Here is a 16,417-nt window from a genome sequence, read left to right on the forward strand (position 1 = left end):
AGTAGATGGATGAAGCTTCCTCGTGCATGCTCTGATGTGAAATAATTGACTAAAAGCTAACTAGTCAGTTTATGCCTGTGATAGATAAGCTTGTGGATTTCATGCTTTTACATTCAAATCTGCCACTAGCCTTCTAATTGTGCCACTAGATGAGCAACCCAGAGATCTTGAATACCAATCCCACCATAGCAAGTTACAAAATTAAATTTTTGGCCATGCACTAGTAAAATAACAAAATCTGCTGGATTGTCATAGAAGCATAGGACTGAGGAACAGGAGTAAGCCATTTTGTCCTTCTTATGCTCTGCCATTTGTAAGATTCTGGTTGTCGCCTCAACTTCACTTTGCCATCTGAAACCACCCATCCCCCATCCCTCATTTTTAACGGTGGACCTCTTTTCTTAAACTATGTCCCCCAGTTCTAGATCCCTCTACAAGAGGAAACATCCTTGTGATATCCACTTTATTAAATCCCTGCAATAATATCACCTCTCATTCTTCTGAACTCCAATCGGTATAGGCCCAACCTATTCAATTTTTCCTCATACGACAACCCCTTCATTCCATGGGGTATATTTTTCAGGGGATGGTAGGGTTTCCGCCCTTGCCATTGAGAAAGTTGGCAGTGAACACACTCTCTGGAGCATGAACTGGCTGGAGGCATGACTTCCACACCAACCTGATTCACTGGCAGCCCTCTAAACGCACCGTGAATTGTAGAAATAAAATTCTGCACTTGATATTTGATTCATCTGTGAGTAATAAAAAAAATGTACCAAGTTAGGTGGATTAATCATGCTAAATTACCCCTTAGTGTCAGGGGGATTAACAGGGTAAATATATGAGGTTGCAGGGTGGGATTGTTGTCAGTGCAGGCTCGACCGGCCAAGTGACCTCCTTCTGCACTGTAAGGATTCTATAATTCAAATGTAGAGGCAAGTGGATGGTCTTCCTTTATTCGCTGAATGCACAAATCCCAAACCATTTCTGCAAATGCTGACCGCCTTCACAGGCAAAGTGAAACTTGACTATCAATTCCCTATGTTACTTATTAATAATACAGTTGAATTACTCCTGTAACTTATGGAATAATATTATTGCTGGTACAGAAACGCTGTTCTAATTTCACTGTATTTTCTATATCTTTTGCAATTTTTCTAACAATTACTAGGAGCTGCAACATAAAGCAGAGAAAAGCTGCCAGAATTAAACTTCTTCAATATGCTGTGCTGAATGTGCATAAATTACAGCTTGCTGGCTTCATACTTCTGTTTTTAGAGCAACAATGAACTGAAGTGGAGTTTAAAAAAAGATGGTGAATAGAATTTCCACAGTGCAGAAGGAGGCCATTTGGCCCATCAGGTTTGCACTAACCTAAAACCCATCCAGACCCTATTCCTGTAACTCCACATGTTTACCTTTCTAATCCCTGACACTAGGGTCAATTTTATGATGGCTGATCAACCTAACCCGCACATTTTTGGACTGTGGGAGGGAACTGAAGCACTCGGAGGAAACCCACACAGACACGGGAAGAATGTGCAAACTCCGCACAGACAGTGCTCCCTGGTGTTCTTTGGCCTTCCTTATTTTTATGTTTCATGTTAATGAGATTCTCAAGAAACGTCAGTGCAAGCTGTCATCAGCAAGAGCAGTGTAGAAAATGATTTAAAAGTTTGTTCTTTTGGCAGAATTCTGATCAATTAAATTATGACTCATTATGATCTTTAATTATGCATTAAAATTTATCTAGCTAAGCACTTGTTAATTAACTTGGCCAGTATGAAGGCAATCACTGAAGGGGCATGCGTTGGATTTACTTGGATTTTGACCCAGCTGCTCTTAATGTTCCATTGACAGGCATAGGCACAAAGGATGGCACAGCTGAGAAGGATAAGGATTTCAGGGGAAAATCCCAAAAGCAGGTGCAGTTCAATCCAGGTCAAACCACAGCAACTTGGAGAGTACGGATTTTGACAGATAATGAATACGAACAGTCTGAAACATTCCAGATTGTACTGTCTGAGCCCGTCATGGCTGTTCTTGAATTCCCAGAGATTGCAACTGTGGAGATTGTCGACCCGGGTGATGGTAAATATCTACTTAACTATGCTGTATTTCCAGATCTCCACTGGACGTGAATTTGTGGTGTACATATCAAAACCTATTAAACATGATATTTTATGCTGAAGTAAAGCAACTTTTCAAAAGTCCACTGGAATGTCTTGCTGAAACATGTCATGCATTTCTCTAAAACATACCACCATTTTGTTTTGAATAAATGTTCTCTGTCTGGAAGATTCGCAAATATTTCCATTCCCATCCCTCTAGTCATCTGATGATGGTTATCATAACTTCCTTAAATCAGATGGCCAAAATTCTACTGCCCCGAGTACACAGTTCATTTTGCCATTCATTGCCACGTTTATCTCAATTGTTATGTTTGACTTAGCCTCATTTTCTTTGGTGAGCCAAATTACGCTCATAGGGTTATGCGAGAGAGCAAGGATAAATGAAGTCTGCTTTCCCAATGGCAGACACCTTCTGAGTGTCTTTTCCTCAGCCCCTTCACTGTCATCTTCAGTACAAGGTGCAAAGAGTTTTTGGAAAGAGGGCACACATGGAATTCACTCTGCCAGTACCTCTTATTCCTCTAATCTGCTGCTTATGACCTCTGCCCAATTTCCTTAGTTTAGCTTTGATCCCTGCAGTTTCTTTCCCATTTCTCCCTTCCCTCTCCAACCTCTTCTGGGGATGCTGCCACTAATCAGCTGGGCAAAGTTTTGTGTGGGATGATTAATTGACTGACCAAATGCTTATCCCACCTCTTCTATTATTCTTTTACAACAGCAGGATCACCGCCCAAAATATCATTCTGGAGTCAGAATGTTTACTGTTCCTTTAGCTCCTTTGTGGCTAATTTCATTAGTCTTTTATTTATGAAAAACATCAGTAAATAGAAATATTATTTGGAGACTGCTTAAGATATAACTTAAGGTTCTGTCCAAGGTAAGAAGGTGGAGTTACAGATCAGCAGTGACCTAATTGATTGGCAAAACAGGTTCAAGTGATTGAACAGTCTCCTGCTGATCCTTAGTCTCAATTTATTTCCCTAAATACAAAGAGACCAAAACCACAGTATTTTCCTTGACCTCCAATAGTCTTTGCTTCAACAACGGTGATTGATAAACTAATCTCATTGCCTCAGACACTTCCAGTACTAGAATATATTTGACAAATCAAAAGTGCACATTAAGATAAGGAGAAAATCCAATTTTAAATTTTGGTACAAAATTGAATTTGGATTTTTAGTCAAAAGTAAGTAATTTCACTAAATCATAGATTGTATTTAGAAGAGGCAGTAATCAAAATGTTTAGGTGAAGCTGATGTTTAAATGCTACCTAGACCCGAGAAAAACTAACCTATCTTTTCAGACGAATTAAAACAGCAACCAGAGAAAACATCTTACTACAACTTGTAAGCAAGTTGTTCCATCTTGCAAAGTTATGAAAGATATTTCTCCCTGACTCTGCTGAAACCTTGAAATGTTATTTCCCATGAGACAATTTTCCAAACCAAATAAATCCATCCATAGTCTCCATCTGGAGAAGAATTCACATTTGGGTGCAAACATTTACCAAAACAATAATGAGCATTCATATAGTATCTCAAATGTACTAAATCACCATGATATGCTTTACAGTAGTTTCACTAAACACAATTTGATGTTATGGTGGTGTCATGTAAGGCAGTAGCCAACAAAGAAGTAGCTTTAAGAAGTATCGTAATGCAGATATGGGAGAAAGAGAGATGGTGAGGTTTAAGCAGTGAATTAGGGCCTTTGGCAGCTGAAAACCAGCTAGCAGTAATTCATCTACTTCAGTTAATTAAAGAAGCATTAAATGATGTGAAAGGTTTGTGTCGATCACTCCAAGCCTATTGCATTTTGTTAACTGAATGACCTAGTATGGAAATTTGTGAGCTCCTTAAATGCCACCGTGTTAACTCCTTCCCCCCAAAGTGCTCTGTATCATCATAATTTGACTTAAAACAATTCACATTTTCAAGGCCACAAGCTTGAGTCGTGTCTATATAATTTCAGCTGCCTAAAAAAATACCCTCCTAACCCCAGTTTCATTGCATCACTCCCACTGAGTGGTTTATCTGCAAGAGGAATGCATTTGGGAGTACGTTGTTTAAAGGAAAGATTTGGGATTACACGGCAAAGGTAAAACAAGCGGATAGTGTATATGTTGGAAACTAGAGAAAAGAAATAGTCTTTTAATTGGTTTAAGTTTTCAGCAGTGTATTTTTTAATTAGCTTGTCAACCACAGCTAGTGACTGTGCAGTTAACATCTGAGTTTGGACCTTTTATAACTATATCCACTAATTTATTTTAATCACAAAGCTGATTCAGGATCAACAAGAGAACTAATCAGGACAAGTCTGATTGTTGGTCTTAATTTTAATTCCTCACAGGTGGGCGAAGTTGTAGGGGAGAGTTAAAATATTGGGATAAGCAGCCTGACCAGATGCCTGCCTGTTTAAAATTTAGTAAAAACAAATTAGGCTACTGATGAGATTGCCACAACAGGCAGACAGGGATCTAATTAACATTCATGTTTTCATTAGCATCACAGTTTCAATGTAAGTGAGTAAGTCAAAACCTCAGGTTAGGTGATTCCCAGCAGCAGGTATCAACTGGCCAAAGTAAGTACCAAAGAGCTGCTCCTTTTAGCATTTCTTTTAGCTCAGGAAGAACGGGAGTGCTTTCCCAAGACACCACCAAAAACCTTTGCTGTCTTCCACCAATCACCACCCACACTGCAACCCCAATGTTCCCAACCACAGCCCTTTTCTCTGGCCCTTTTTGATCATCCATTAGTACCTAGTTTCCTTTCTCTGTCCCCTCTCGATATCTACCATTTGTACCCACTGCTATGAATCTTGCCCATGTAATCTCGCTATGGGCTGTGTTACCTCATGTGTATGTTCCCACCCTTTAAATTTCAACAGGGCTTTACATCTGCAGCTGACATTTACACTCCTCACCTCCAAGCTCTCTGTCAACATTGGATCTGTTAAAAAGCACCTTACCTGACCCCCTAATTAACATGGATTTATTTTCCAGCAAGACAAGAAAATATAAATTTTTTTTTTGCCCCCATCTGAATAATAAGCTTAAGTAGTGAAATTTCTCATCTTCTCCATTGTGCAGCAGACATTCAGAAATTTTTAACAGCTGCTCATTAACATAAAATTTTATTTACAGACTTACAGATTTTCAGTTTCTTCATCTTGCAGGTGTATAGCCTACTGCGTAAATGGCATAAACGCTCTTTTTTTAACCCAAGCTTGTTTCTCAAGATACTTTGATAACTGGAAAGAAAACTATAATTATCTTTTATTTTTACATAAATGTGTTAACTTGCAAAATATCCCCAAATATTTTGGTTTATTCAGACCTATAGTGCCAAGATTAATTTGGATTTTGGATAGAAAGGATTCTTTGATACACTGCCAGAAGCCTGTGTATTTTCTGGAACAAAGGCAAACATACTTTTCACAGTGGGAGGTGCACAAGTGAGACTGCCTGCTGGAGTCAAAATTCAAGTAAAGGTCAACCAGGAGACTTCTGTCCTACATTAATATTATAAGGATATTTATACCCAGGCTCATTCACTGTCCATCCATTGGCTTTGAAGTGATAAGATTTGAATTCTCACAACATTACGAACTGTAGAAATTGATTCAAGGAACGAATACAAACCAATATTTTTAGGAGTCAATAAGATATTAAGGCTCTGAATGCAAACATACCAGCAGTTATTTAGAAAGGATTAAAATTCCATAGAATGTCAAAGAATAATCTCTGTCTTCACCACATGGTCTTATTATGAATGATACAATTCTGAGCAAATGTGTAAGTGCCTAACAGTACAAAAACAATGTAATAATTTCCATTGCTTTTCCCATTCACAATATTTATAAATATGTTCTTCAGAATCAACAGTCTTTATCCCCAAGGCTTCCTATGCCGTTGACGAAGATGTTGGTGAACTGTTGATTCCAGTGAAGAGGACAGGAGACGTGAATCAGGAGCTGATGGTTATCTGTTCCACACATCAAGGTAAGAGGATAAATAGCAGTTGCTGCAGGAAACCTCATTTACCCCAAACCAATATACTTCTTGAATTTATCCACAGAGGTATTCTTACATCAAATGAAAGGTTGAAGCTGTTCTCATACTTAACTGCACTTCAGTTACTTTGAGATTCCCAGTGGTCATAGACAATTAAAGGCACAATACTCCAAAGTCAGCCTCCTTTCCAAGTGTCTTCTTTGTATTCTGATTGTTTCTTGTATTTGCAAATTATGATCATGCAGCAGTTGAATTTATAAATGTCAATGTTTCCCAAACTGAATAAAACAAAATTTGAGAAATAGGTGGAATTGTATGTATCAGGACTAGAGGGCACAGCCTCAAGATAAGGTGGGGGGGAGGTGGTGGCAGTTTAGATCGGAGTTGAGGAGGAACTTCTTCACTCAAAGGGCGGTGAATCTCTGGAATTCTCTGCCCGTTGAAGTGGTGGAGGCTACCTTGCTGAATGTATTTAGGTCACGGGTAGATAGGTTTCTGATAGACAGGCGAATTAAGGGTTATGGAGAGAAGGCGGGAAAGTGGAACTGATCCACTTCAGATCAGCCATGATCTTATTGAATGGCGGGGCAGGCTCGAAGGGCTAGATGGCCTACTCCTGCTCCTATTTCTTATGTTCTTATTATTCGCTGTAATCACTGAATAATCTGCAAATTAAGTGTTAATAGCTTGCTGAATCGCAGTTTTCACGTGGCCTAAATCTGAGCTGCCCAACCTGTATTTACAGTAAGAAATCTCACAACATTGAGTTAAAGTCCAACAGGTTCACTTAGTAGCATAAGCCGCAAGCTTTTGGAGCACTGCCCCTTTATGAGGTGAGTAGAAGTTGTGTTCACAAACAGGACACATTTAGACACACACTCAATTTACAAGATAATGGTTGGAATGTGAGTCTTTACAGGTAATCAAGTCTTAAAATTACAGACAGTGTGAATGGGGAGGGGGTTAAGCACAGGTTAAAGAAATGTATATTGTCTTCAGCCAGGACAGTTAGTAAGATTTTGCAAGCCCAGGCAAATCGTCAGAGTTACAGTTAATGTGACATGAACCCAAGATCCCAGTTGAGGCCATCCTCATGTGTGCAGAACTTGGCTATTAGTTTCTGCTGAGCGATTCTGCGTTGTCATGTGTCATGAAGGCCGCCTTGGAGAACGCTTACCCAAAGGTCAAACCAGTAGACAAAGGAGGGGTCACCGTCATACTGAACAGAATGGATTACTGCAAAGAAGTGTCCTGACAACTGAACAACGAGGAACACTGCAGACAGTTACCCGTAGATCTGACCAAAGAACACACCTGGCAACTCAACAGACTGATCAAGACCTTTGATCCGGACCTTCAGAGCGCCCTCCATGCTCTCATCCCACGTATTCCCCATGTTGAAGATCTCAACTGTCTCCCGAAGACACACAAGGACAACACACCTGGCCGTCCCATCATATCAGGTAATGGGACCCTGTGTGAGAACCTCTCTGGCTGTGTCAAGGGCATTCTGAAACCTATTGTACAAAGAACCCCTAACTTTTGTCACAATACTACAGACTTTCTACAGAAACTCAACACACATGGAGCAGTTGAACCAGGAGCACTCCTCATCACAATGAATGTCTCGGCATTCTACACCAGCATCTCCCACAACGATGGCATTGCTGCAACTGCCTCAGTACTCAACGCCGACAACTGCCAATCTCCAGATGCAATTTTACAACTCATCTGCATCATCCTGGACCACAATGTCTTCACCTTCAACAACCAGTTCTTCATCCAGACACACGGAACAGCCATGGGGACCAAATTTACACCTCAAAATGCCAACATCTTCATGCACAGGTTCGAACAAGACCTCTTCATCGCACAGGACCTTCAACCGATGCTGTACACTAGATACATCGATGACATTTTTTTCCTTTGGACTCATGGTGAACAATCACTGAAACGATTATATGATGACATCAACAAGTTCCATCCCACCATCAGACTCACCATGGACTACTCTCTGGATTCGGTTGCATTCTTGGACATATGCCTCTCCATCAGGGATGGTCACCTCAGCACTTCACTGTATCACAAGCCCACGGATAACCTCATGATGCTCCACTTCTCCGACTTCCACCCTCAACACATTAAAGAAGCCATCCCCTATGGAAAAACCCTCCGTATACACAGGATTTGCTCCGAGGAGGAGGATTGCAACAAACACCTCCAGCTGCTGAAAGATGCCCTCAAAAGAACATTGATCAACAGTTCCAACGCACCACCGCACAAAACGGCACAGATCTCCTCAGAAGACAAACATAGGACACGGCGCACAGAGTACCCTTCGTCGTCCAGTACTTCCCCGGAACGGAGAAGCTACGACATCTTCTCTGGAGCCTTAGACGACATTTCGCCAAGGCCAACCCCACACCCCCATTTCTTGCCTTCAAACAACTGCACAACCTCAGACCGTTGTCCGCAGCAAACTACCCAGTCGTCAGGAGAACAGTGACCACAACACCACAGAACCCTGCCACAGCAACCTGTGCAAGATGTGCCAGATCATCGACGCGGATGCTATCATCTCACATGAGAACACCATCCACCAGGTACTTGGTACATACTCTTGTAACTCTGCCAACATTGCCTACCTGACACGCTGCAGGAAAGGACGTCCCGAGGAATGGCACGTTGGGGAGACCATGCAGATGCTATGACAACAGATGATTGAACACCACTCAACAATCACCAGGCAGGAGTGTTCTCTTGCTGTTGGGGAACATTTCAGAAGTCACTGGCATTCAGCCTCTGATCTTCGGGTAAGCGTTCTCCAAAGCGGCCTTCATGACACACGACAACACAGAATCGCTGAGCAGAAACTCTTGTGATGTGGAGATGCTGGCGTTGGACTGGGGTAAACACAGTAAGAAGTCTCTCAATACCAGGTTAAAGACCTAATAGAGGTGTATAAGATTATGAAGGGTATAGACAGAGTGAACAGTGGGAAGCTTTTCCCCAGGTTAGAGGCGAAGATCACAAGGGGTCACGGGCTCAAGGTGAGGGGGCGAGGTATAACTCAGATGTCAGAGGGACGTTTTTTACACAGAGGGTTGTTGGGGCCTGGAATGCACTGCCAAGTAGGGTGGTGGAGGTAGACACGCTAGGGTTGTTTAAGACTTACCTGGATAGGCACATGAGCAGACTGGAGGTGGAGGGATACAAAAGAATGTTCTAGTTGAAGATTAAGAGCCTCAGGACGTTTCTGGGAATTAATAGATTCCTATCAGTCGTCCAACAAATTTTAAGTCTCATCCTGTCACTTATGTTGGAGCTATTGGGGATCTCCCATTAATGTCCGCATAGCCTGTTGTATGTGTATTTATGTTTATTGATGTCTCCTTTTACATCCACAGGCGATTTGGTCTGCCTTGTTGGCCAACAAGGGGCATACACGCGGTGGGTCGTACGAGGGTTGCTCTTGGATGTTGCTTCGAGAGTTGCCTAGTGCTTCACGTCCATTAGTGTCTGCTTAAACTGGACCAATTGACAGGCAACATGTCAGTTCAGTGACTATCACTGTCTGCTGTGCAGTTACAGGGACCTGAGTCAGATCTCTGGCTTGGATCAGTGTCTGTAGGAGTTTGCACATTCTCCCCGTGCTTGCATGGGTTTTCTCCGGGTGCTCCGGTTTCCTCCCACATCCCAAAAACATGCTTTTTAGGCTGATTGGTGTCAATAAATTGTCCCTGAATTGGATCTCCCTTAATCTGGTGCACATATAATTCCCTAAATTTGCACCCCCTTTATTGTGGAGTTCCACTAGAGGTAAACAAAAACATCGACGATCGACAACAGACTTGAATAAGGCACTCACTGAGTGTTAAAATGGGCCGCATGGGCTTGTAGGGCTGAAGGGCCTGTTTCCTGTGCTGCGCTGTTCTTTGTCTTTGTTCTTAAAATCCAACAGGTTTATTTGTTAGCACAAGCCACTAGCTTTCGGAGCAGAAACTGATAGCCAATTCCACACACATGAGGATGCCCTCAACTGGAATCTTGGGTTCGTGTTACACTATCTTTTATCCCTGGGCTTGCAAAATCTCACTAACTGTCCTGGCTGGAGACAATACGCATCTCTTTAACCTGTGCTTAATCTTCTCTCCACTCACATTGTCAGTACCTTTAAGATTTGATTACCTGTAAAGACTCGTATCCCAACCGTTATCTTGTAAATTGAGTGTGTGTCTATATGTGCCCTGTTTGTGAACACAACTCCCACCTACCTGATAAAGGGGCAGTGTTCTGAAAGCTTGTGTTTTGTGCTACCAGATAAACCTGTTGGACTTTAACCTGGTGTTGTGAGACTTTCTACTGTGCTTACCCCAGTCCAATGCTTGCATCTCCACATCATAATCTGTATACACCGCAGCAGGAGCCCAAGAGCAGAGAAAGCGGATGCATCTCTGTTGATGGCATTTTCAATACAGATGTTGAACAGATTTAGGCAATAAATGAACAAAGCTTCTTCCAACGTTTATCATTTGTATCTGAAAGTGCATAGCTTTGTTAAAAAGGTTTTAAATATTTATTTAATGAGGAAAATATAAGCAAGTATGAACTGCATATTTTACCAAAGTAATGCTGGTATGGTACTGCTGTATGTTAGGATCCTCACTAATGTAGTGCAGCAGTGAAACAACCTTGCTGCTAGTGTGTAATGTAGACATTTTCCCATTCAATAGCATGTTATTTGTTGGATTCCACTCTAGATGTGTGCTCTTCATGCTTTCAGCCACCTACGCCCTGAGCTTTAGTATTTTCTTTCTCACCTCTGTCTTTTTTACCTCCCTTACTCGCCGTTTAAGACACTCCTTGAAACCACCTAATCTGTCCAAATAGCTGTGTGGCTTTGTGTCACATTTTATCTGATAGCACTCCTGAGAAGTGCTTTATAAATGCAAGCTGTTGCTGTGTGTGTGGGATTCCTTGCTGAAGGTAATGTTGTGTCTGTTGAATTCATCTTTTGAGGTAATGTGTATGTTGGATTTTTCAATGAATGTTATGGTGTGTTGAGTTTCTCATTGGTGTAATGTCGTCTGTGTTGTACTTTTTCTTAAGTTGTGTGTAATGGATTCCATTAGATTTCATATTGTGTGTGATGGATTCCTCACTGGATTTCCTCTTGTGTAGTATGGTTTACTGATATAATGTGATTCATGTGGCCTTGCCCTGTGGCTGACATGGATTCTCTCTTTGTTATCGATGAAGAAGACAACACAGAATGGAAACTCTAAATATTATCTTTATCTTCCAGTGAAGGAAGGAATGTTGTTATAGATTGCCTTATACACCACAAGTAAAAGGGAATTAAAGATATTTGAGAATAGAGGAAGGAATCATTTGGAAGCACAATGGTTCATGAATCAAAACTGCATTCAGCTCATTAAAATCCCACTGGCTAATGGTAACATGTGTAAACATGAGTATGTAAGTCATTCTTCGCTATGAATTACAGGTGGCTGCTTTTTACATTAGCACCTTCCTGTTTCTTGCAAGGTGGTTGCTTTAGGGCCAGGGGAGGGGACATTGGTTTTGAAATCTCTTTCAGATTCTATCAAACGACTGTGGTTTTCATTTTTGTTTCATGACCTAATTGTTCTGTGCAGTTCACAAGAAAACAAACTCTCAGTATCCATGCTGTTAACTTCTACTAAAGGTTTTCAACAGGAAGACCCAGTGATACAATTCAATTCTTTGTGCTACAGCTGACAGATGTTGAGACAGGTTTAACATCCATTTAATTTTGAGTTACTGAGCAAACCAAAACCCTTCTGCTTTGAAGTGACTTACGATGGGGCTTAGATTTATTGTTACTTCAAGTCAATGCATCTCACTCTTTTGGAATTACTTTCATGGAACATCCTGTTCTGAACTTTTACTCTTGAGGTTCACAGGATACGTATTACAGGGTGTTGACTGTACCTGCTGCCTGATAGGATTCATTCCAAAAAGCCAAGCAGAATTCTAGAGCATGTCTGAGAATTTCTGAGCAGAATACGTTGTAGGATAATATGTAATTAGCATACTTCAAATTAGATAACCCCCATTTTAATCAGTATCCATTTACATTACACTTTATCAAGCGCAGACTAAAAATACTGGAAAATCTCAGCAGGTCTGACAGCATCTGAGGCGAGAGAATAGAGCCAACATCTTGAGCCTGATTGACTCTTTGTCAGAGATTTGAGGCCTCGGAGAGAAACTAGGGAGATTGGAAGGGATGGGAGAGATGAATGGCAAGTGCTTCTTGAATCCAATAGTCCGCATTTCCAGATAGATTCCAGGTTTCTCTAAGCTCAGGAAAATGACCATGCAGAGTCAAATTCAAACTGACGCATAAAAATGCGACACAATCTCAGCATAGTATTTAAATTTCCAGCCCACCTTCTGGAAACAGGTCACCCACATCCCAGTTCCATCTTCATTAAAGCCAGCAGTTTGGAAAAAGGTTTGGGATCAGGTTTTGGATTTCTAATACTTTAACCTAATACTTTAATCTCCCACTCAACCCACACCACCCCATTTTATGGCATTAAAATTTCCTTCCATGTTGCTGCTATAATCAAAGCTAAACAATTGAACAAAAGTCAAAGCTCAATGATCATTAGGATTTCAGTAAACAGTAATAGTGGATGTATGAAGTGTTCATATATTATCCTCCAGAGCTATGAGATACATGCAGTTATAAATAGTCTCCTTCCAAACACTAACATGGTTGGTTAAATGTTTGACTCTAAGTCTGGAAACAATTTTGTGTGACAAGAGTTTCACCCACGAAGTACAGAGGCACAACATTAAACATCGTAAATGTAATCTTTTAAAGGCATCATTTCCTAGCGACCATACTATTTTTTAATTGAGAATCATGGTCATTCTTATTAAATGGGAGATTAGTTAAGGAGGCCACTTTATTTGCTCCTATTCTGTAATTTGACAATGTAAAGCAGTATAGTTGCTATGACAGTCCTGGATGCAATGAGTCTGAAAACTTAGTGTTCATTCTAAGAAAGAACGTTATCGTGAATGAAATACAGTAGGTCCTGTTTTCTAGAGAACACCTGTCCTGATTTCATGGTGTACCAGCACAGTAAGAAAATGTTATCCCAGTTTCCTATTTATAATTTAAATTTCACACCTAAAGCATCAGTAATAAATTAACATTTTGTATGATGCAGAACAAATTCAACCACTTTGAAAATAAGTAGTCATCTTTATTAACCTTGTTACTTAATATCATTAAATATTTCAGCATGATTTGAAATGTCTTAACACATAGCTGATGGGATCATCAAATTGCAGAGAATACCAATTCAATTTGCAAACAAAGATGACCACTCGTGAAATATTTAATGCTTCAGAAATAAAGGCCTAGAAATTTTGGCATTGGTGTTAAACGGGCAATATTGGATTTGTCACCCATTATCCACAATATCTGATATTTAATTTCATTCACTGCAATGGAATTGATTATTGGGCACTGCATGTGACAAGTTGATTCAATACCACCCAAGATGAATTCCCATCCCAGGGAATTAAATGTTCAAAGAAGGTGATTATTTAGTTTTGTTTAAATGATTTAATGTGTAATTCTTTGATCCATTACCGCAGGCACTGCAACTGGCACCATTCCATCCACAGTATTGTCCTATTCTGACTACATCACTCGATCAGAAGATCACAACAGTGTCATCCGTTTTGACAAGGGTGAAACTGAAAAGCTATGCCATGTTGTCATCATTGATGATTCCTTGTATGAAAATGGGGAAACATTTAACGTCACACTGAGCATGCCCATGGGGGGCAGAATAGGACTACATCCGTCAACTCAGATTATCATCCTACCAGATGCAAATGATGGTAAGACCCAACTTTCATGAATTTCGTTATTATCTTACACTTTTGGGTGACTTTGGAAATTGGTTGGTACATTTGAATAGGGCTGTTTTGACGCATGTTTGCATTGACCTCTTTATTGTTGGATTGTATCAAATTTAACCCATTTAGAATGAGACTACAGTTATTGCAGGTTGAAGACCTGGAACTGACAAGCATTTCAGTTTTCTTAATCACCTATTGGGAATGCGAAAGACATCAAGTGATACAGCATTTTTAGTCATTTTATGCAGCAGATCTGACTTGACGTTCCTTTACAGTTGAATTCCCACAGAATTCTGAACTTTGTGAACAGACAACTTTTCAAGAATATTTTTGGTTAGCACTAGGCAAGTCTTTTATAGTAATAAGGAAAATGAGGTGGTTTGAATATCTGGTTAAAACTGCTGTATGTACCTATAAGCCTCAAAGACTAGAGTTTATTCTCTGTAATTTGCTGTTTGTCTAAATCACAGCTATGGCATTAGAAGGTAACTCTGGCTGTCTCTCAGGTATTTCCCATCATTTCATGAAGACCATTGCTATAAGTTACTTGTAACTGTTTGAGTTAATAGAAATGACGTGAATAAAATCTTCAAAAAAGCACTAAACTTAGCAGCATTTCAACGTTCTTGATTCTAATAGGCTAGCAATTAAGAATTTGAAGAATTAGATATTACTAGATTAAGCTCGAATGTTTAGAACTTAGTTGAGTTTCAGTTTAGTAAGTGCCACATACAGGAAGACCAATAGTGCTGCTGTGAGCTGTATCGGTAGCTGACTTCTGATTGCTTCATACTTTTACTGACTAAATTGAAAAGTGGCTCGCTGTTTGGTATGATCATCCCTTGTCGTTTAGCAAGGTAAAGTATCACAATTGAATTGAAACATTTTGAAAGGATAGTAGTCCGTAACATCAGTATAACTGACTTGTGATATTTGTGAGTTCAATGGGAATTTTCCTGCATCAAATACTTGTGACAACTACTGTATTTCATTGGATTTTTTTAAATTCATTTATGGGATGGTGAATCACTAACAACGCCAACATTTGTTGCTCATCCCTAATTGCCCTGAGGAGGGCATGAGATATGCATTTAGCTACAATGTGTCTATTGTTTGGTTTGTTTGTCAGTGTGATATTTAAAAGTATTCTTGAAAGAAGTTGTTTTTCCTGTACGTGTCGCTCCCCATCAATCAGAGATTTAACTTGTCTTCGCCAGTGCTAAATATTTCATTGAAACAACGCTTGCCCATTTGTCATTGTGGCAGAGTGAGACTCTGACAGATGCATTGTCTCGATGACTGAGTCTGCCTTCAAGTTGTAATTGTAAAGAAAACTATTTTCTTTAAATGGTGTCTTGAGTGAAGACTTTTGTCACTTTGCCTCAACACCTTGCTTAAGATAAACAAACCCCATTCCAGTAAAGACATTCGGCGTCTGTAACTTATTCCTTGTCAGTATGAACAGCAGGCAAGGTATGTTTGGGCAAGAATGATGAAAATCTTCAATAATCTACACAAGGAATGTTGATTTAAAAACAGGCTATAAGGAAAAACAACATTTGTTTAATATTCGGGGCTAGTGATTTTAACGAGGATTTCATATTCTCCAGCCAAATCATTGTTAGTGCAATGGTGCAATAGCTATGCAGTGTTTTGAACTGCATTAATTTATTAAATATATTACAGTTCCTTCTTTCACCTTATTTTAACTTTAATTTAGGACCACAGCAAATTCAGTGAAACATAACAGCCAAGCCAATAGAGATGTTCCAAAGCAAAATTGTCACAAAAAGCCCTAACCATTGTTTGACAACTAAAACAAGCTGGCAAAACTTTTACGCGAGCCACAGTTGTATACCATGAAAACAGGGGACACATGAATCTAGTGAAATCACCACCGATAGGTTTGGTGGTGTGGGGACGTTTAATCAGGTTGGAGGCTGATAAGTTGGGAACAGTTAAATCCATGGCAGGATGGTCCATAAGAGAAAATGCTGCAGGAAGGTCCATGGTTGGCATAACAATTGAGACCATAATTGCCCACTTAAGGGCCTCATCCTACCACCACTGGTAGTAAGTGGGCAGGACCCAGCATCCGGAAGGGTGCTGCTGAGAGATAATCCCCTGCCCTTGCTGCTGACCCCCATCCCAAACTCCCTTTTCTGCCATCACTCACTTCTGGCCTGGAATTGAGCTAAAATCATTGGCCTTGGGTGAGTGTCATAGTGGTAATAGCCACCTCTTTCTCCACTGGTGCTGCCACCAGGTAGATAATCTGATAGCTTTTGGCTGCCAGAACTTATACCCACAGGGTCCTTGATCTTCCACTGCCCTATTAAATGTC

The 16,417-nt window shown here is 40.3% G+C and overlaps 1 protein-coding gene across 1 annotated transcript in view; it reads left to right on the forward strand.

Moving 5' to 3' along the window:
* Positions 1-16,417, forward strand: part of LOC145349123 (FRAS1-related extracellular matrix protein 2-like) — a 222,162-nt gene that overhangs the window by 81,800 nt on the left and 123,945 nt on the right. Inside the window, exons 4-6 of the mRNA XM_080197492.1 lie at positions 1,861-2,091; positions 6,007-6,132; positions 13,804-14,052. Of these exons, the coding sequence (XP_080053618.1) occupies positions 1,861-2,091; positions 6,007-6,132; positions 13,804-14,052 (606 nt within the window). The remainder of the gene's footprint in view (positions 1-1,860; positions 2,092-6,006; positions 6,133-13,803; positions 14,053-16,417) is intronic.

This window comes from Carcharhinus amblyrhynchos, chromosome 10 (assembly GCF_965287045.1).
Source record: "Carcharhinus amblyrhynchos chromosome 10, sCarAmb.v2.hapA, whole genome shotgun sequence".
Lineage (NCBI taxonomy): Eukaryota > Metazoa > Chordata > Chondrichthyes > Carcharhiniformes > Carcharhinidae > Carcharhinus > Carcharhinus amblyrhynchos.